This window comes from Carcharhinus amblyrhynchos, chromosome 1 (genome assembly GCF_965287045.1).
Source record: "Carcharhinus amblyrhynchos chromosome 1, sCarAmb.v2.hapA, whole genome shotgun sequence".
Classification (NCBI taxonomy): Eukaryota; Metazoa; Chordata; class Chondrichthyes; order Carcharhiniformes; family Carcharhinidae; genus Carcharhinus; species Carcharhinus amblyrhynchos.
Genome location: NC_137324.1, coordinates 23,693,833 through 23,716,232, shown reverse-complemented (window position 1 = coordinate 23,716,232; position 22,400 = coordinate 23,693,833). Strand labels below are relative to the sequence as shown.

The window sequence follows — 22,400 nt, the reverse complement described above, 5'->3', positions numbered from 1 at the left end:
ATGAAGCCAAACATATGTAACTTTTTTTTAATCTGTCCTGTTTTAACTGGGATAAGAAGCAAAATTGGAGTAGCTGAACCTCTCCCACTTTCCCCTCCCCCCGCTTTCCATCCCCTCCCTCTCTAATCTCACTCCCCTTTTTTCCCCCTCTTCCCAACGGTCTCTCCCCCCACCCTGCCAAGAAATTCCTTTAAATCAACGCTCGTGACGAACTTCTGATCATCTATCCTTAAAGCTCCTTGTGTGATAATTGTTAATACTGATTTACTCGGTTAAAGCTGCTATCTGAGTACGTTTATTTACCAATAGGGTATCTGTTTTACAGCTGACGTTCATACTTTTAATGCACTAATATCAGCAGTGCCTGAATTGAAGGAGATGTACAATGAGAAAGTGGATTTAATTCTGGTGAGTGCAAACTGGAAAGTAAATCTCTTTTGTTGTTTAGCATTAGTTGATGTACTTTTTTTTTGTTCATTTAAGGGCATTTATTGCCCATCCCTAATTGCCTTGAACTGTTATTTCAGAGCATAGTTAAGAGTCAGCCGCATTGCTGAGTCACATGTAGGCCAAACCAGCTAAGGATGACAGATTTTCTTTCCTTTAAAGGATATTAGTGAACCAGATGGATTTTTATGTCAGTGATTTCATGGTCACCATTAGATTTTTAATTCTAGAGTTTTTTTTCATTGAATTCAAATTTCACTTTGCTGTGCAGGATTTGAACCCAGGTCCCCAGAGCATTACCCTGGGTCTCTGGATTACTAATCCAGTGACAATTCCACTATGTCCGTTTATTCCCTTTGTATTTTCCAGTCTTCTGTACTATTTAAACAGGTGGGACTTGGAGAATGTAAAGAGTAGATTGTACCTGATCTACTTTATACACAGAGTGCCTGATGCCACATCATTCACCTTCTCGTCCTGATGTCAGAGTTTTACTGCACAGAAAGAAGCCCTTCAGCCCATCATGTCTCCAACATAAAACTCAGCACGCTAAAGCATCATCACTGATGAAAAAGTAGAATTGCACCATGAGAAGTTTACGTAGGCAGTTTCTGTCATCGATGATAAGGGAAACAATCAAACTCAGTGTATTGTTACTGACTCTTTGTAGAAGGCTCTAAAAATACAAACTGTCTCACCCCAAGGGCAATGAAAATTTAGGACCGGTCAGATGAATTTACCTAGCCCATTTCCCATGTTGATCCGATTAAATAAAATCTGTGGACATTAGGCTTAATGTTGCCAACTATGTACTTCAATCCCACTTCTCGAGCACCATGGATAATCATTTGTGTTCAAATGTGGGGGCACTTGTATGCTGTAAAGTAAATCATGTACATGTCCATGTTTGCTGCGTGTAAGCTGAGCTTTTGGTATGTTTTGCATTATGAGGCAACTTCCATTTGTTTCTCTACCTGTGTTGATATGTATACCTTCAATTCCTTTTGTAGAATCTTTTTATTTGTGGGATGTAAGCATCACTGGTAGGACCAGCATCTGTTTAAAGCATGAAAGGAAGCCATTCAACCCACCATGACTGTGCCTGCTCTTTAAATGAGCTAGCCAGTTATTCCCATTCCCCCATTCATTCTCTCTCCCTCAGTGAAAGTTGCAATTGAATCTACTGCCATCACCCTTTCGTCGATGCCTTGCTCCCGGAATCTTTCAGGTGTTAAGTTGTGATATTGGACTTTAATTATCATGTCAGTTTTCATTTGTAGACTCATCCTTTTCACCTTCTTTGAAAACAGGAGCTGCTGAAACAAATGGCTGAACAGAAGGTGCAGCCGAACTTATTAACCTTTAATTCCGCGTTAAAGAGTCTCCGAAAGTGTGGTTCAATGGCAAAAGGACTTTCCCTCCAAATAATGAATGAAATGAAATACCTAAATATTGGTATGTCACTGAGCCTTATCTTGTTCTATACTTGTATTACCCATGTATCTCAGGTATTTACTGCTGTTTATTTTGTATGTTGGTGTGAAAAAAGCATGACTCTATACATGGCCAAGCTGTCACTTAGTGTTACCACTCCTCCATTGTCACAAGATAAAATTCCTGACAAGAGCCCTGCAGCCCTCATGGGAGGAAGGTATCACACAAATGTGTGCACTCATATGCACAGCTATAGGTGAACACTAAATGCTGGCTGTGCCAGTGATGCACATGGCCCAAGAATGAATATTATGTATGGTTCCTGATCTGTTGCTTCATCTGAGCTGACAGTGACTGAGTACTGCACATAACATTGCTGCTGCACTGTTTCCCAAGGCCCCACTCCAGCTGCTGGATGCTACTAGAAGGTGTGGGTGTTAACAGGGTTAGGCCTAATGTGTATCAATGACAGCACACATGAAGATTGGCTACCTAGGTATGATTTTCTTGGGATCTCAATAGACCACAGAAGAGCCTTGAAGTGGACATTAAAGGAGAAAACAAACACCAAGAGTAATACTGTATAGAAGCTCGATTGCTTTTGTTCAAATTTTCATAAAACTATGGTCACAGGGAGTTGTTTGGGCAGATTTTTTTTATTCAGGATGTGTGGGCATCGCTGGCAAGGCCAATATTTGTTGCCCATTCCTAATTTCTTCTTGGACTGGGTGTCTCGCTCAGCTATTACAGAGGGCATCTAAGAATCGACCATGGTAGCACAGTGGTTAGCACTGCTGCTTCACAGCTCCAGGGACCTGGGTTTGATTTCTGGTTTGGGTCACTGTCTGTGTGGAGTTTGCACATTCTCCTCGTGTCTGCATGCGTTTTCTCCAGGTGCTCCAGTTTCCTCCTACAGTCCGAAGATGTGCGGGTTATGTTGATTGGCCATACTAAAATTGCCCTTTAATGTCCTGAGATGCGTGGGTTAGAGGGATTAGTGGGTAAATGTATAAGGATATGGGGGTAGGGCCTGGATGGGATTGTGGTCAGTGCAGACGCGATGGGCCAGATGGCCTCTTGTTGCACTGTTGGGATTTTATGATTCTACATTGCTGTGAATTTGGAGTCAAATATAGGCCAGACCTGGTGAGGATGGCAGATTTCCTTCCCCAGTAAACCAGGTGGGTTTTTACATTAATCCATAAAGATTTCAGTTATCGTCAGCCTCTTTAATTCCAGATTTTCATTGAATTCAAATTTCACCATCCATTGTGTAGGATTCAAACCCAAGCCTTACCCTAGCAATACCACTGTGCTACCACTTCCAGATTGAGAGGTGGATTACCAAGTGCCTTGACAAGCCTTTCTTCTTTGGACACTTGTAGTAATCCCATCTCTGGAAGTGTAATCTCGATTAGGATGTGTGAATCAAAGTATACAATTGTTTGTCCTAGTTGAATTCCCATAGGCACATTGAAACGTAATCTTAAGGTGGAGCAGGTTTAAAGGGCACTTGGAGCTGAGTGGTGGGAAATGACTTGGAGCACTAAAGCATCACCACTGCTGGAAAAATGATGAGAGGTTTGCGTAGGCAGTTTCCTTTATCAATGATGTTGGAATTTCGAAAGAGGAAAGTCTGACCAAACATGTCAGCAGAAAGTAAAGATTTGTAGGCAACCTGTACATTTATTGTATTGAAGATATGTGTTGTATATGTGTACACAATAAACCTAAATACATCTAGCTGTTGGCAATGATGATTGGCGCAGGGGTACGGACCTCAGCTGGGTAATGGGAGCTGAGTGTGGTTGTTTCGTGCTCAGCTTGCATGTGGTGGGCTGTTCGAGAAACATCTACACGAGAAAAATGCCAATGTCTGAGCCGGTACTTTACCTGTTTGAAATGTGACTTAAACTAAACGAAGGACCATCTGAATGTGTTAACGTGTTGGTTATTAACCTCGTTTTGATGCCTCAGGTTGCCGTGTAGTCTGTTTGCATTTTAGCTGAATGCTTTAACACATCAGGATGCTCTCATTCCTGGAAAGGACAGCTTTTAACATGAAAAATTCAGCGCACAGGAGTTCTAACCCTGTCCTTTTTTGAAAATTGTCCCCCTTTTAGAACCAAGTTTGGCGACCTTTGACCACCTGCTTGCTATATTCTATAAACCTGGTAAGTAAACACACAAGTATAGACAAAAATTGGGACTTTTTGTTATAATAAAGGTAAATTGGATAGAAGTAGAATTAAAAAATATATATGTATGTTCTTTTTTGTTTTTAGCGTCAGCTTTTTAACTGGAGCTTTCCATTTTCAGTGCGCTTCTAGAAAGCTGTAGCATATCCTAAATTGTCTGCAGAATACTTCATGGGACTTGGATTGTATAGGATAATCCAACTGCAAACATATATAGATTGCATGAGATTATATAGGATTGCATCGGGGTAACATCACAGAAACCGGCTATTAAACCCAACCAGTCAGTACTCATGTTTATGCCCCATTCGAGCCTCCTCTTTTCTTTTCTATTTAAATTTTTCATTACAATCCTCTTTTCCTTTTTCCCTAACATGCTTGTGTGGTTTCCCCTTAAGTGCATCTATTTGCTCCAACCACACTCTGTGGTAGCGGATACTATGCTCTCGTCATTCTGCATAAAGAAATTCAAATACAATAAAAATTGGAATTAAATATTTACTGATGACAGTGAACTTTCCTCTGAAATGACCTAGCAATCCACTCCATTCAAAGGCAATTAGGAGATGGATAACAAATGCTGTCCTTGCCAGGAGCACCCAAATCCCAGAAATGAATTAAAGTTCCTTCTGAATTCACTATTGGATTTTTGGTATCTGTGTCTTAATAGCTTCTAGTTATGCTCTTCCCCACAAGAGGAAACATTCTCTCTGTTAGCACTCTTGCCAAAACCTTTCATAAATTTTAAGAGATCTATTAAGTCACCCCTCGGCCAGTTGGTTTCAAAATGGTGATGCACGCCAGGCCATTTTAACCAACTCCATAAACAACTGTCTGTTGCAACTTAGACTTTGTCCCTGTTCCTCTCCCAAGAGTTCTTTGGTTAGTTTTAAAGCACAGGAAAATGACCTTCAACCCATCATGTCTGCACCAGTAGTGTATTCTAGCCTGTCTATTCTAATCCCATTTTCCAGCACTTGGTCTGTAGCCATGGAAGCTATAAAATTGATCATCTTAGAAGGCTTTGAGTTGTGTGTGTAACAACACTGAAAACATTCCCCGTGTCAAGAAGCATCGCTTAAGTCCGCTGCCTGAATGGAAATAATTTCCCGTGTTACTGATGTCCGGCTGGGATTGATTTTGCTCAGTAATTTGTATTATGTAACTTTCCTCTACTTGTAAGTTTTTTTCCTGGAGAAACCCTAAAGTGAGCAGCTGGCAATGATGAGTGGCGCAGGGGTACAGACCTCAGCTGGATAATGGGAGCTGAGTGTAGGTGGTCTTTCTTCAGCCTGCATGTGGCAGGTTTTAAGAAGCACCTGCATGAAAAACATCGCCAGTGCCTGAGCCACTGCTGCTGTGATTTTAATTTTAAAAGCTGGATCCACGTAGTAGATACTTATAGTTTCAATCAATCATGCATATTTAGAGGAGGTCATTGAAACACGTGAACAGTATTTGAGAGGGAAGAGTGCTGAGTGTTTTATGCAACGTTATTTATACTTCTTAATCTTTTCATCAGTTCTCTTTAAATATAACTGAAAACAGTTTACAGTACCATTCTATTCGGACCTGCTGAATGGACAAGTCCTTGATTCTAGCTCGGCCTTCCTTGGCAAATTGGATTTTGCAGATTCACTCTTTCGCTGGCAATCCAGGCAATGGAATTCATTGTAAATGAAATGGCACCCATTCATTCTCCCCACCCACCACCCATCCACCCACCTGCAATGTTAATGATTTCCCTTTTATCCTCACAGCCGCAGCTAGCCGACAACACACTGACATTATCTTTGAGGTGCTTGATGAAATAGAAGGGAAGCACTTCGAGCCACGGGATCCTGATGATGGTAGGTGAGACAATGTTAGTGCATCCACTGCTCGAATTGGAGTTATTCAAACAGCACTTTGTTCAGTAAATCTTACATATTGGTACCGCTGACATAGGTAGGAAAAGGGAAGGGTCATGAAAAGAGAATATAGTGGGTTAGGTAGACAGTTGAGAAGGAGGAGCACCAAGGTAGTAATCTCAGGATTGCCGCCTGTGCCATGAGAAAGTGAGAGCAGGAATGGAATGAGGTGAATGATGATGCGTGGCTGAGGGATTGGAGCAGGGGTCAGGGATTCAGGTTCCTGGATCATTGGGACCTCTTTAGGGTGGTGGGTGTGTGGAAACTGCAGCTAGTTTTGATTTTCATGGGGAAATGATGGCATAGTAGTATTGTCATTGGACTAGTAATCCAAAAAGACTCAGGCTAATATTCTGGGGACATGGATTAAAATCCCACCAACAGAACTGGTGGAATTTAAATTCAATTTTTTTTTAAATTATGAATTTAAAGCTATTTCAGTAATGATGACCATTTTCCTTTAGGGAAGGAAATCTGCCATCTTTACCTGGTCTGGCCTATGTGTGTCTCCAGACTCATTGCAATGTTGTTGACTCTTAGCTGTCTTCCAAATTGGCCTAGCAAGCCATTAAATTCAAGGGAAATTCAGGATGGCCAACAAATGCCAGTGATGCCCACATTCCATGAATATTTCTGTTCAAATAATTTTATGCGCACAGGTATGAGAAAATGGCACCAAGGCATGATGCTTGCTTGACGAGCAGGTGCAGACACGGTAGGCTAAACAGTTTCCTTCTACACTCTAATGACTCTATTTTAAAAGTTAATGTGGCAAGGATCTCTGAGAAAGGGCAAGTAGGATAGTGTATTTGAACTGTAAATGAAAACACATGCATTTCTGTGCACTGACCAATATTGATGAAAGTGAGGGAGATAATGTGGAAAATATAGAGTGTAAAACTGGAGGAGAGGCAGCAAATCCTTTTGGCTGAAAAGCTGTCAATGCATGATAGCAGCATTATCTTTGGCTTTCAATGCATCAAGGCATTAAGGTGTATTTATTATAAGGCAAATTGTATGTGGAGTGCTGCTGAAACTGTGAGTAAAACGGTTGTGGATGCAAGCCTCAATCAGAAGTTGGAATCATGCGATACTGAGGATGCACTGTACTGTAGCTGAGACATTTACAGCTGTTCCCAAATGGATGCAGAAGATCCCATGACATAGTTTGAGCCTGTCCACCATGCCTCTCTCTGCTAACTGCGCTAAAAATAAATGATTAACTGGTCTTGTTTTCTTTCTCCGCAGTAAACTTCTTTATCAGTGCTATGAGATTGGTAAGCATTTTAACTCCTTTTCACACCTTTTTATACTTGCATAAATAATGCAGCCGGTTCTTCCTCCACTCATTGTTGCTGCCAGTGGTTTGTGATGCTCTCAGTATGATTCAAACTGTTGCCAGTGTATAGGCTTGTAAAATAAAAAGATGAAATACTGTACATTTATCTCTCATAATTGAATGGGGTAGATATTGCCTGAGCAGTGGGGGAAACTTATCTTCTTACTAAAGCTGGCTTTGTTGACTGCGTGCTAAACCTTTCAAATTCCAACTTGGCACAACTTTACTTAAAGCGGTACATAAGAACATAAGAAATAGGAGCAGGAGTAGGCCATCTAGCCCTTCGAGCCTGCGCCGCCATTCAATAAGATCATGGCTGATCTGAAGTGGATCAGTTCCACTTTCCCGCTTTCTCCTCATAACCCTTAATTCCTTTGTCTATCAAAAACCTATCTACCCGTGACTTAAATGTATTTAGCAAGGTAGCCTCCCCCACTTCAACGGGCAGAGAATTCCAGAGATTCACCACCCTTTGAGTGAAGACATTCCTCCTCAACTCTGATCTAAACTGCGCCCCCCTTATCTTGAGGCTGTGTCCTCTAGTCCTGCTATCCTTTCTAAGCAGGAAGAATCTCTCTACCTCTACCCTATCCATCCCCTTCATTATCTTATACATCTCTATAAGATCCCCCCTCATCCTTCTAAACACCAACGAGTACTGACCCAGTCTATTTAGCCCCTCTTTATAGTCCAACCCTGGTAGGCTGATAGAAAAGGTGAAGGCTCATGGGATACAAGGCCAGGTATGTAGATGGGTGGAGAACTGGCTTGGGAGGAGGAGACAGCGAGTAGTAGTGGATGGCTCCTTTTCCAATTGGAGGTCTGTCACCAGTGGTGTGCCGCAGGGCTCGGTACTAGGACCTCTTCTGTTTGTGGTATATATTAATGACTTGGAAGAGGGGGTAGGTGGTGTGATCAGCAAATTTGCTGATGACACTAAGATGGTTGGATTGGCGGGTACTGAGGAGCAGTGCCTGGCAATGCAACAGGACATAGACAGGCTGGTAGATTGGGCAGATAGATGGCAAATGGAATTTAATCCGGAGAAATGCGAGGTGATGCACTTTGGCCGGAATAATGTGGAGGGGAGTTATACGATAAAAGGTAGAACTATCCGGAGTATAGATACGCAGAGAGACCTGGGGGTGCAAGTGCACAAGTCCCTGAAGGTGTCGGTGCAGGTGCAGAATGTGATGAGGAAAGCGTATGGTATGTTAGCCTTCATAGGAAGAGGTATAGAATATAAGAGTAGGAGTCTGATGTTGCAGGTGTATAGAACGTTGGTTAGGCCTCACCTGGAGTACTGCGTCCAGTTCTGGTCGCCGTACTACCGGAAGGATGTAGAGATCCTGGAGAGAGTGCAGAGGAGATTTACCAGGATGCTGCCTGGTATGGAAGGGCTGTCTTACGAGGAAAGATTGAATGAACTTGGGCTGTTTTCCCTTGAGAGACGTCGGCTGAGGGGGGATCTAATAGAGGTTTATAAGATTATGAAGGGGATAGATAGAGTAAATGGTGGTAAGCTTTTTCCGTTATTAGAAATGGATAGAACGAGGGGTCACGAGCTTAGGGTGAGGGGGGCTAGGTATAAGACAAATATTAGAGGGCAGTTTTTCACGCAAAGGGTAGTGGGGGTGTGGAATGCACTGCCGAGTAAGGTGGTGGAAGCAGGCACGCTAGGGTTGTTTAAGAGTCACTTAGACAGCCACATGAGCAGGCTACATATAGGGGGATATAGTAGGCCTTACTAAACATTGTAGGCTTGGGAATACGTTTTGCCTCAGGGATGTTACAGTCTGTTTAATAATGAATTTTTTGTCTCCACAGGCATTTAAGTCCAGCAAGGGGCATGCATGCGGCAGGTTGTAGTGGGCTGCTCTTGGACGTTGCTTCGGGAGTTGCCTATTGCTGCATGTCGCTAGTGTGCTTAAACTGGACCATCTCGAGGGCAACATGACAGCTCAGAGACTATCTCTGTTGCTGTGCGGACACATGGATTTGGGCCTGTGTCTGTGGGAGTTTGCACGTTCTCCCCGTGGTTGCGTGGGTTTCCTCCGGGTACTCTGGTTTCCTCCCACATCCCCAAAGATGTGCTTTTAGGCTGATTGATTGGGTACTAAATTGTCCCTAAATTGGACCTCCCTGATCCTGGCACATTAGGCGTAGACTAAAATCATGAATAGGACACTGAGACAGTGGGACAGCGGCGCGGGCTCGTTGGGCCGAAGGGCCTGTTTCCCGTGCTGTGTTGTTCTTTGTTCTTTGTTCTATCTCCGGTATCAGCCTAGTGAACCTCCTCTGCACTCCCTCCAAGGCCAATATATCCTTGCGCAAGTGCGGCAACCAAAACTGCACACAGTACTCCAGCTGTGGCCTTACCAGTACCCTGAACAGTTGCAGCAAGACCTCCCTACTTTTATATTCTATCCCCCTCGCTATAAAGGCCAACCTTCCATTCGCCTTCTTGATCGCCAGCTGCACCTGCAGATTGGGTTTTTGCGACTCGTGCACAAGGACCCCCAGGCCCCTCTGCACCGTAGCATGCTGCAGCTTTTCGCCTTTTAAATAATAATCCCTCCTACTATTATTTCTGCCAAAGTGGATAACCTCACACTTGCTAACATTCTACTCCATCTGCCAGGTCCTCGCCCACTCGCTCAGCCTATCCAGATCTCTCTGCAGACTTTCCACACCCTCCACGCAGTTTTTCTTTTCCAGTCATCTTCGTGTCATCAGCAAATTTTGTCTCCCTACACTCAGCCCCCTCCTCCAGATCATCTATATAAATGGTAAATAGTTGAGGCCCCAGCACTGATCCCTGCGGCACTCCACCAGTCACCAACTGCCACCCAGAATAGCACCCATTGATACCAACTCTCTGCTTCCTATTAGACAGCCAATCCTCTATCCACCCTAACACCTTACCCCTAACTCCGTGCACCCTAACCTTCTGTAGCAACGTTTTATGAGGCAACTTATCAAACGTCTTTTGGAAACCTAAAAACACCACATCCACCGGTTCCCCTCTGTCTACCGCACTAGTCACATCCTCACAGAAATCCAATAAATTCATCAAACACGACTTCTACTTAACGAATCCGTGCTGCGTCTGCTCTGTCAAACCATTCTTTTCTAGGTGCCTCACTATTTCTTCTTTGATGACGGATTCTAGCATTTTTCCAACTACAGACGTTAAACTAACCGGCCTATAATTCACTGCCTTTTGTCTGCTACCTTTTTTAAACAGCAGCGTAACATTAGCTGTTTTCCAATCTTCTGGCACTTCCCCAGAATCCAGCAAATTTTGGTAAATAATCACTAAGGCATCCACTATCACCTCTGCCATTTCTTTCAGAACCCTGGGATGCATTCCATCCGGTCCTGGGGACTTGTCCACCTTCAGTCCCATTAGTCTATCAAGCACTACCTCTCTAATGACAGTAATCGCATTCAGGCCCTCAACTCTACCATCCTTCTATCTTTAAGCTGAGGTACTGAGGTTCTTCAACAATTGAAGCCAAATGTAATTGGTATTTAAAGAGATGCAGTGGCAGAAGCTTTATTAAACCATGTTTTCACTTCCTTTTCCCAGCAGTACATCCAACCCTGCCATCTACCCTCTAAATAGCCTGAATTATCAACAGTAACTTTCCTGTATGCACACAGGTTTTCAGGTGCACCCTAGCTGGAGTTGTCATTAAAATACATTTTGTACCTTATTCAAAGTACATTTTGATTGACAAAGTATGAAGTACAATAACTGACACAGGTGCTGCAGAGTATGAGATTTGAGCCAAACTGGATTCCCCAAGTGGTGTACAAGTCTTAGTGTTGAGGCAGGATGGAGATTATTGTGACTAAATGGAGAGATGTGGAAATCTGTGAAGGGGTTTAGAAATGGACTACACAAATCACTTTGAGTTTGTGAGGCTGAGAAACATAAAAATGAAGAGAAGGAAATCATTGTGGACACAAAGATTGTGCAAACCTGAATAATGGAACTGGATATCATGATATTCATTACACTTTCATTTAAAAATTGCATCATAATTGGAGGTGATATCCGAAACACACTGCCATCTAGTGGCAATGTGTCCTTTTTAAAAGGAAATTGGATCTTTTTCTCAATCGCTGAACTTTCAAAAAGCCAGTTGACGGGTGGGAATATTGGGGAAGAAAAGAGGAAGAATGGTGAGACAATAAACCAGACAGATCTATTTACTTAGGAAATTTGAAAAGGAATCAAACGGTGGGGAGATTTAAATTCTGCAAAGCCTGACTCATTCAAAGTTTAACATTTTCTTTTGTCTCATTTTCCACCTTGCAGTGTTTGGATTTGAAAGACCTTGAATTAGCCTACAGATTACACAAGATTCTTGAAACTGGAAACAACTGGATGTTGCTGGGTGATTCTTATCAGCAAAGTATTTATTAGTAAGAGCTTTTGACAATTGTTTTTAGTTTGCACATATTTTTATCAGTGTTTAACAAGATGTGGACATCACTGATATTTGTTCTCATCCCTAATTCCTTTTGAACTGACTAGGCCATTTCAGAGGGCAGTTGAGGGTTCTTGCTGTGGGTCTGAGTTGCATGTAGGCCAGACTAGGTAAGGGTGGCAAATTTCATTCCTTAAAGGTTATTACTGAACCTGAAGTGTTTTTATGACAATGACACTTTCATGGTCACCATTATTGATGTTCGTTTTCATTCCAGATTTATTAATTCATTGAATTTAAATTCCACCAGCTGCTGTGATGGGATTTGTACCCACATCTCTAGAGTATTAGCTTTGGTCTCTGGTTCACTAGTCCTGTGACTTTGCCACAACACACATTTCCCCCTATTTGATAATCTGATGCCTGTAGCATGTGATGGTGATGGGGCAGTCAAGCCAAGATCAAAGGGATTCTGGTGGACACTACTTCAAGTAATCCTGCAAACCTGTTCTGTATTGATTTGGATGATCCTGATTCTACTACCAAACAGCAAGAATTATCTTTGTACTCTTGGATGTGTCCATGGGCCATCCCTAACTTCCCTGGAAAGGTTCTGGGACTATTGAATGGCTTATTAAGTTACTTGAAAGAGCAGTTTAAGAGTCAATCATATTAGAGCAAACGTCCAAGCTCCCCAGCGTTGGATTGGAGATGTTACCCCAATGATTGCACTGGGGAATCACTTCAGAAGTAACCAGGCAATTGCTCAGAAATGCAAACTTCCCCTGAGCAGTTACCAAACACTGGGAACCATCCACAAATTAGATTTAAATTGCAAACTGGATGGTTTTAACTGCGTAGACCAGTAGTCACCCAGAAAATATTAAAAGGACTAATGCCACTCCTAGCGTCTGTGAAGCTATTGTACAGTGCCATACCTGCACTATTTCCCCTCCCTTTTTTTCCAGGTTTGCAGCAGATGGTGCCATTGGAAAAGGAGGCATGGTGTCCTTCCCTTTGAGTCTGCTGCACTTCAGCACTAGTCCCTCAGGGACACGCTGCAGAGCCTCAATCTTACCTGGCCAGAGTTGGAAGATTAGTTGAGAAAGGCTGGGGAAGTGAATAAATTTGGGTAAGAAATTGGGATGTGGAGGTGCGGCATTCGACTGGGGAAAACACAGTAAGAAGTCTCACAACACCAGGTTAAAGTCCAACAGGTTTATTTGGTCACTTACCTGATGAAGGAAGAGTGCTCCAAAAGCTAGTGGCTTTTGCCACCAAATAAACCTGTTGGACTTTAACCTGGTGTTGTGAGACTGCTTACCAGGAATTGGGCATAGAGAGACAATCGAATGCTGACTGTCACTTCAAGGAGACAAATGGAATTGAAGCAGCTTTCCTTTCCCAAAGAACATTAACAAATTCTCAAACTTCCATGTGAGATGTAAACTCATTTCCTCTGGCGTTCACTCCAGCCCCATCCCTGCAGATTGACAGCTCCTTGATAGAATCTCTCTGTTGTTTTACCTGACTAATCCATGCAAATAATTTACACAGTTTTGAATAAAAATGGAAAATTCACATCAAGAACTTTGGCCAACCTAGTTCCAAAATTTGAATCTAATTAAGTGTTTGACCAAATGGAGGACATTCTGCAGAACTGGATTTGAAATGACCTTTAGGGAAGGAAGTTATCATAGCTGGTCTGGCCGACATGTGACTGTACAGCAGTGTAGTTAACTCAACAAACCACTCAGTTCAAGGGCATTTAGAAGTGGGCAGCAAATAATGGTCTTGCTAGTGATGCTGACGTCCCATGAAAGATTAAAAAACAATGTGTTGTATGTATAAGGAGGTGAAATTGAGTGAGGGAAACCATAATCCCAGAAAGGGATAATTAGTCGCTATTGTCTTAAACTGGGATGTAAAAACAAACAAAAGTGCAGTGCAGGAACAGGCCCTTCAAGTCCCCACTGATCATGATGCCCTAACTAAACTAACAAACCTCTGCTTTAATATGTACATAAAATTGCTGTGATATTTTAATCAAATGACCAAATCATGAGTGAAATTGCTTGACTTTAAAACAACAATTTGTATTTATATACAGAAGCACATCCCATGGTATCAGATAAAGTTTGGCACCGAACCAGATGGAGATTGGTCAAAGTCCTGAGGAGCATCTTAAAGGAGAAGAGGGGGGGAATAGAGGATTTCCAAGGCCTAGGCAGCTGGAGACAGGACTCTCATTGGTGGGACAAAGGAAAGTTGAGGCCAGAATAGGAAGAGCACAGAGAAAAGGATATATGATACTAGAGAACAGAATCCTGCATAATACCAATTTAATTTTCATGTCCAATTTAAAATTAGGATCAAGTTTCAAACACAAAATTGCATATCCATGCATCAGTCATGTACTTTAATTTGGAGAACTTTAACATTCTGGTCACACCAAGTGCACAGATTGAATGCCAACATTTTTATTTTTTTTGCATTGGAGTTTGTTTATCAAGTGCATCAGTCTCACTTCAGAACTAACAATACCTCTGGTCAAGTTGTTCCAGTTCAACTGCAACACTGGAACCCACCCAGCAATTTGAGTGGCACGGTAACACAGTGGTTAGCCCTGCTGCTTCACAGCTCCAGGGACCTGGGTTCAATTCTTGGCTCGGGTCACTGTCTGTGTGGAGTTTGCACATTCTCTTTGTGTCTGCGTGGGTTTCCTCCAGGTACTCCAGTTTCCTCCCACAGTCCAAAGATGTGAGGGTTAGGTTGATTGGCCATGCTAAAAATTTGCTCCTTAGTGTCCTGGGATGTGTAGGTTAGAGGGATTAGTGGGGAAAATATATAGGGAGATGGGGTGGGGCCTGGGTGGGATTGTGTTTGGTGCAGACTCGATGGGCCGAAGGGCCTCTTTCTGCACTGTAGGGTTCTATGATTCTATGAATTTGGAAAATTGCCCAAGTACGTCATGTGCATAAGTAGCAAGACAAATCCAACCCAGCCAATTACTGCCTCATCAGCCTGCTCTCCATCCTGAGCAATGGAAGGTGCGATGGAATGCTCCCTTTGACATTCAGTGGCAGCACTGCTGCTAATCCCCCACTATCAACATTCTGAGGGCCAACAGAGATCAGATACTGAACTGAACCAACCACACAGAAACTTTGACTACCAAATCAGATCTGTATTGTGCAGCAAGTAACTGCCCTCCTGACTCCCTAAAGCCTGTCCACCATCTCCAAGGCACAAGTGCGACTCCAATAACACTCAAAAAGCTTGACACCATAGAAGGCAAAGCAGCCGCTTGATTGTCACCCTATGCACAACCTTCAACATGTACAGCCTCACCACTGGCACATGCTGACAGTTGTACCATCTACAAGATGAACTACAGAAACTTGTTTAAACTTCTTTGATAGCACCTTTTGAACCAGTGACCTTTACTGCCTTAAAGAACCAGAGCTGCAGGCATATAGAAACTGCACTATCTCTAAACCATGCATGACTTAGAACTATATTTCTTTTATTCAGTCATCGGACATGGGTGTCACTGGCAGGCCAGCATTTATTGTCCATCCCTAGTTGCCCTTGAAAAGATGGTGGTGAGCTGCCTTCTTGAAACGCTGCAGCCCACATACTGTGGGTTGATCCACAATGCTGTTAGGGAGGGAATTCCAAGATTTTTACCCAGCGACTGTGAAGGAATGGCAATATATTTCCAAATCAGGATAATGAGTGGCATTTGCAAGTGGTTGTGTTTCCATATATCTGCTGCCCTTGTCCTTCTCACTTGATGAAGGGGCAGCGCTCTGAAAGCTCGTGCTACCAAATAAACATGTTGGATTTTAACCTGGTGTTAGACTTCTTAGTGTGCCCACCTCTGTCCAACACTGGCATCTTTACATCATGGGTAGAAGTGGCTGTGGGTTTGGAAAGTGCTGCTCTAAGGATCTTTGGTGAATTTCTGCAGTGTAGACATAGACACTGCTGCCACTAAGCATCGGTGGTGGAGGGAGTGGATGTTTGTGGATGTTATGCCAGTCAAGCAGGCTGCTTTGTCCTGGACGGTGTCGAGCTTCTTGGGTGTTGTTGGAGTTGCACTCATCCAGGCAAATGGAGAGTATTATATCACACTCCTGACTTGTACCTTGTAGATGGTGGACAGGCTTTGTGGAGTCCAGAAGTGATTTACTCGCCACAGTATTCCAAGCCTCTGATCTGCTCTTGCATTGCCTTTCCTTCACTAGAATTCCCTCCCTAACAGCAATGTAGGTTCACCTTCGCCTCAGAGTCTACAGCCATTCAAGAAGGTAGCTCACCACCACTTTCAAAGTATTTGGTAAAAGAAGCAAAAGCAATGTGAGGACAATTTTCTTTAGGCAGCAAGTGGTTAATGTCTGGAGTGCATTGTCTGGTGGAGGCAGATTCAACCAAAGTATTCAAAATACCATTGTCAGAAAAAGACAAATGTGCAGGATTAAGGGGATAAGACAGGAGAATGGCACTACGTAAAATACTCATTTGGAGGTCTGGTGTTAACAGAATGGGCTGAATGGTGGTCTCCTGTGCTGTAACAATTGTGTGGTAAAAGTGCTATACAAATGCAGACAGTTCTTACTGAAACTTTAAAATGTTTATTAAGTTTGTTTTTAATTCTCAGTGGGAGATTCTTTAGCATCTTATGCCTGATGGAGAGCATTGACGTGATTCTCAAGTGGTATAAAGCCCTCATTCCATCGGTATGTCTATTCTACAGCACTTTTAAAAACTAGCAACTCCGAGTTGATAAACAATTGAAGTGCAGATTTTTGGTTCATCCAGTGAAGTAAAAAAAAGATATGGATGCTGATTTGGAAACCTGAAAATACTTGGAGCACACACTTCTAAAAAAAGGTTAGGCAAGTGTTTCTACAGGGATCATTCATCAGAGCTAGGAGTTTAGCTGTTAGTGAGTCATTTTGAGTACAGAGTGTTCTTACAGGCCTTTCTCCGATGATTTCCTGGCGTCTGTTGAGTATTCTGAGCATGTGTGAGTTTAGGAGGGTTTTTGGTCTGCAAGAGAGCATTCTGTAAGCAAGAACTGTTTTAATAGTGCTCCTATTTTCATAGTTACTATTGCTGTGTTATTTCTACTTCATTGTTTTATTATATCAAGAATATTGCTCTTTTGACCACACATTTGATCACCTTTATTGTGGGTTACAGTTACCACATTATCCAGCTGACTAGGCAAATCAGAATGATTTATGAGGTGGGTGTAGAAAATGGATAAGGAATACAGAGAAAAGAGAAAAAAGAATTGGAATACTAACAGAGATTATCCTAATATCTGTCATTGGAAAACTGGAATTACTAAGGAGATGATAGCAGGACATTAAAAACATCATAATACAAACTGTAAGAAGTCTCACAATACCAGGTTAAAATCCATCAGACTTATTTAGATTCATGAGCTTTCGGAGTGCTGCTCCTTCCTCAGATGAGCCACATCATAAAACAAGCTGGCAGAGGTGGCATGGTTTATGGAAGGGAGATCATGTTTGACAATTTTTTATGCTTTGGGGACATGACAAGCAGCGTGGGTAAATGAAGTCAATAGGATGGTTAGAGGATTGACCAGATAATGGGGAGCAAATTGGCAATAATTGAGTCAGTTGCAGGTTGACGAGTTGTAACTAGCAGAGTGCAACAGAGATCAGTGCAAGAGTCTCAACTATTTACAGTCTATATCAATGACCTTGAATGAAGGGACTGAGTGTATTGTAGTTGAGTGTAATTTGCTGAGTGAGAAAGCAGTTTGTAGGGAGGACAGAGTCTGCAAAAGGTTATAAAGAGATTAAGTGAATGGTCAAAAAGTTGGCAGGTAGAGGATAATGTGGGAAAATGTGAAGTTGTTCACTTTGGCAGGAACAATAAAGAAGCAGAATATTATTAAAGTAGTGCTATAAACCATCCTGGACTGTAAGCAAGCAACACCTATCTAATAAAGCTCCACTAACTGGTTGCAGCATTTTCATTCTTTTATCTTTGCTATTAAAGTGAGCTGACCACTTTAATATACAAGAACTTGAGAAAGGCTGCAGCATATGCTTCAATACAAATGGATCTGGATGTCCTTGAACATGAATCACAAAATGTTAGCATGCAGCAAGTAACTTGGAAGGCAAGTGGAATGTTGAACAATGTATTGGTGAGACTGCAACAAGAGCATTTTGTAACTGTTTTGGTCTACTTATTTAAGGACGAATATATTTACATCAGAAACAGTTCAGAGAAGGTTCACTGGGTTAATTCTGAGGATGAATGGGTAGCCTTGTGAACATAGAACATTACAGCGCAGAACAGGCCCTTCGGCCCACTATGTTGCGCCGACCAGTTAAAAAAACAATGACCCTCTAACCTAAACCAAACCCTTACCATCTATAAACCTATCCACGGATCTCTTAAACGCCCCCAAACTAGGCGCATTTACAACTGCAGCAGGCAGGGCATTCCAATCCCTCACCACCCTCTGGGTAAAGAACCTACCCCTGACATCCGTCCTATAACTACCACCCCTTAATTTAAAGCTATGCCCCCTCGTGCTAGCTTTCTCCATCCGAGGAAAAAGGCTATCACTGTCCACCCTATCTAAACCCCTAATCATCTTATATGTTTCAATAAGGTCCCCTCGTAGTCGCCTTCTTTCTAATGAAAACAACCTCAAATCCCTCAGTCTCACCTCATAGGACCTCCCCTCCATACCAGGCAACATCCTGGTAAACCTCCTCTGCACCCTCTCCAAAGCCTCCACATCCTTCCTATAATGTGGGGACCAGAACTGCACACAATACTCCAAGTGCGGCCGCACCAGAGTTTTGTACAGTTGCAACATGACGCTGCGGCTCCTAAATTCAGTCCCCCTACCAATAAACGCCAAGACACCGTATGCCTTCCTAACAACCCTATCTACTTGATTCCCAACTTTCAGGGATCTATGTACACATACACCTAGATCCCTCTGTTCATCCACACTATTCAGAGTCCTACCGTTAGCCCTATACTCTACACATCCGTTATTCCTGCCAAAGTGAATTACCTCACACTTTTCCGCATTAAACTTCATCCTCCACCTCTCGGCCCAGCTCTGCAACTTGTCCAAGTCTCCCTGTAGACTAAGACACCCTTCCTCACTGTGAGGAAAGGTTGAGCCTATACCCATTGGAGTTTAAAAGAAGGAGGTGTGATCTTATTGAAACATATAAGATTGAGAGGACTTGGTAGGGTAAATGCTGAGATGTTTTCCTTCATGACGGAATCTAGAACTGATGGCACAGTTTCAGAGGGTTGTTAATATTCAGAATTCACTACCCCAAAGAGCAGTGGAGGCTGAGTCATTGACTTTATTCAAGACTGAGTCAGATTTTTGATCCAGAAGGGAATCAAGAGTTTGGGATCAGGCAGGGAAGTGGACTTAAGGCTACAATCAGATCTTATTGAATGACCAAGCAGACTCAAGGGGCCAAATAGCCTACTCATCCTGTTTCTCATCTTCTTAAGAGGAGAAAGGCTTGGTAAGATAGAAACAAACTCTGGAGAAGGAGTGTAAATAAAGAGACCAGAGGCTGCTAATAGAGTGGAGTGCTTGAGGTAATAATCAGTGGTTTATGTTCGTAGCGTGGGATTGTCCAGATGGAGATGACATGAGGAGCCACGTGTCTATTTTGTTTGAGGGAGACATTCAGCCTCCAGTTTGTAGCTCTGGCAGAGGATGTGAAATATTGTCATTGCTTCTTGACTGATTTTTCTGTCTTAATCTCTTTAGAGAAAGTTGCATTTCATAGAACTGCAGAAAACATTTTATTAGAGAAACACTAAAGTGCAAATATTTTTTACAGCTTTACTATCCCAATGTACAAGGTATCAAGGATTTGCTGCAGGCATTGGATACAGAGAACCAGTTACACCTGATTCCAGCTATCTGGAAAGGTCAGTGTAGCTTGTGTGACAATTTGAAGGAATGAAGAAAAGTAAAATTTACCAACCTTGAGTCAATGCTGAGTTGTTGCTGTTTTGATTCTTTCACACAGACATTAAGCAACTTGGTCACAGTAACAAGCAGGATCTTGTGGAGGAGGTACTTGAGCTGATGGGTCGTGACAAACATAGTCCAGAGGTCAGTAAGATCCCTCCGTTCGGTTTTGATCATGTATTTTTGAAGATGTATTCTCTCGTGGGATGTGGTATCACTGGCTAGACCAGCATTTATCGCCCATCCCTAACTCTATCTTGGGAAGGTGGTGGTGAGCTGCCTTGAATTGTTGCAGTCCATGTAATGCAGATACGTCCATAGTAATTTTCCATGCATCTGCTGCCCTTGTCCTTCTAGGTAGCAGATGTCAAACATTTGGGAGGTGCTGTCAAAAAAAGCCTTGGTATGTTCCTGCAGTGCATCTTGTAGTTGATACACACTGCTGCCATTGTTCATTAGTGGTGGAGGGAATGAATTTTATGGTGCCAATCAAGCAGGCAGCTTTATCCTCACTTGTTGAGTGTTGTTGGAGCTGCACCCATCCAGACAAGTGGAGATATTCCATCACAATCATAACTTGTGCGTTGTACATAGTGAACAGACTTTGGGGAATCGGGAGGTAAGAAAATTCCCAGCCTCTGACCTCTTGTAGCCACGGTATTTTTCTTTAATTCATTCATGGGACATGGACACTACTGGCTGGCCAGCATTTATTGGCCGTCCCTAGTTGCCCTTGAGAAGGTGGTGGTGAGATGCCTCCTTTGAATTGCTGTAGTCTATGTTCTGTGGGTTGACCCACAATGCTGTTAGGGAGGAAATTCCAGGATTTTGACCCAGCGACTGCAAAGGAACAGCGATATATTTCCAAGTCAGGAAAGTGAGTGGCTCGGAGGGGAACTTGCAGGTGGTGGTGTTCCCATTTACCCACTCCCCTTGTCCTTCTAGATGGAAATGGTCATGGGTTTGGAAAGTGCTATCTGACGATCTTTGGTGAATTGTTGCAGTGCATCTTGTATATAGTACACACTGTTGCTACTGAGGTTGGTGGTGGAGGGATTGAATGTTTGTGGATGTGGTGCCAATCAAACAGGGTGCTTTGGCTTGGATGGTGTCAAGCTTCTTGCGTTGTTGGAGCTGCACCTATCTAAGCAAGTGGGAAGCATTCCATCTTGGTAGATAGGCTTTGGGAAGTTAGGAGGTAAGTTACTCGGCACAGTATTCCTAGCCTCTGATCTCCTCTTGTAGCCAGTGTGCTTGTGGTGAGTCGAGTTGAGTTTCTGGTCAATGGTAACCCCTAGGATGTTGACAGTGGGGGATTCAGTGATGGTTACACCATTGAATGTAAAGGGGCAGTGGTTAGAGTGTCTCTTATTGGTGATGGTCATTGCCTAGCATTTGTGTGGCGCAAACGTCACTTGCTACCTAACAGCTCAAGCCTGGATATTGTCCAAGTCTTGTTGCATTTGAACATGGACTTCTTCAGTATCTGAGGAGTCACGAATGGTGCTGAATATTGTTCTATCATTGGTGAACATCTCCACTTCTGACCTTATGATGGACAGAAGGTCATTGATGAAACAGTTGGAGATTATTGGGCCTCGGATTCTACCCCAAGGGACTCCTGCAGAGATGTCCTGGAGCTGAGATGTCTGACCCTCTATAACTATCTTCCTACGTACCATTTTGCCCCCTAATACCCATTGATTCCTGTTTCGCTAGGGTTCCTTGATTCCACACTCAGTTGAATGCGGCCTTGATGTTCAGGGCTGTCACAGTCACCTCACCTCTGGAATTCAGCTCTTTTGTCCGTGTTTGAATCAAGCCTATAATGAGGTCAGGAGCTGAGTAACCCTGGCAGAACCCAAATTGAGCGTCACTGAGCAGGTTATTGCGGAGCAGGTGCTGTTTGATAGCACTGTTGATGACCACCTTCCGTCACTTTAATGATGATCGTGAATAGACTGGGTGGTAATTGGCCGGGTTGGACTTGTCCTGCTTTTTGAGGACAGGACATACCTGGGCAATTTTCCACATTGTTGAGTCGATGCCAGTGTTGTAACTGTAGTAGAAGAGCTTGACTAGGTGAGTGGCAAGTTCTGGAGCACAATTCTTCAGTACTATTGCCAGGACGTTATCAGGACCCATTTCCTTTGCAGTATCCAGTGCCTCCGACTGTCTTTTGATATCATGTGGAGTGAATCGAATTGGTTGGAGACTGGCATCTGAAATGCTGGAGGAGGTTGAGATGGATGATCTACTTGGCATTTCTGGCTGAAGATTGCTGCGAATACTTCAGCCTTAACTTTTGCACGGATGTTCTGGACTCCTCCATCATTAAGGATGAGAATATTTGTGGAGCTGCCTCCTCCAGTAAGTTGTTTAATTGTCCACCACCATTCTCGACTGGATGTGGCAGAACTGCTCTGATATATTAAATATATATAATAATTAATATATATTATATATATAATATAACAGTTATATGTATGTAAAATATATCTGGATCTGATCTGTTGGTTGTGGGATCGCTTAGCTCTGATTATTGCTTGCTGTTTTTGCCATTTGGTATGCAAACAGTCCTGTTTGGTAGCCTCACACCTCATATGCCTGGTGCTGCTC

The 22,400-nt window shown here is 42.9% G+C and overlaps 1 protein-coding gene and 2 non-coding genes across 4 annotated transcripts in view; all 3 read left to right on the top strand.

Annotated features, from left to right (window-relative positions):
* The window catches only part of ptcd3 (pentatricopeptide repeat domain 3), a 46,257-nt gene that overhangs the window by 17,956 nt on the left and 5,901 nt on the right, over window positions 1-22,400 (top strand). For both annotated transcript variants that reach the window (XM_080198740.1, XM_080198643.1), the window contains exons 12-20: window positions 326-408; window positions 1,758-1,902; window positions 4,005-4,055; window positions 5,840-5,929; window positions 7,238-7,266; window positions 11,656-11,762; window positions 16,431-16,509; window positions 19,648-19,738; window positions 19,840-19,925. In XM_080198740.1, the coding sequence (XP_080054866.1) occupies window positions 326-408; window positions 1,758-1,902; window positions 4,005-4,055; window positions 5,840-5,929; window positions 7,238-7,266; window positions 11,656-11,762; window positions 16,431-16,509; window positions 19,648-19,738; window positions 19,840-19,925 (761 nt within the window). The remainder of the gene's footprint in view (window positions 1-325; window positions 409-1,757; window positions 1,903-4,004; window positions 4,056-5,839; window positions 5,930-7,237; window positions 7,267-11,655; window positions 11,763-16,430; window positions 16,510-19,647; window positions 19,739-19,839; window positions 19,926-22,400) is intronic.
* LOC145351225 (small nucleolar RNA SNORD94) lies at window positions 3,629-3,766 on the top strand. Its single transcript, XR_013888350.1, has one exon. It is a non-coding gene; the product is annotated as a small nucleolar RNA SNORD94 (small nucleolar RNA).
* Window positions 5,295-5,431, top strand: LOC145351236 (small nucleolar RNA SNORD94). The gene has a single exon (XR_013888359.1). It is a non-coding gene; the product is annotated as a small nucleolar RNA SNORD94 (small nucleolar RNA).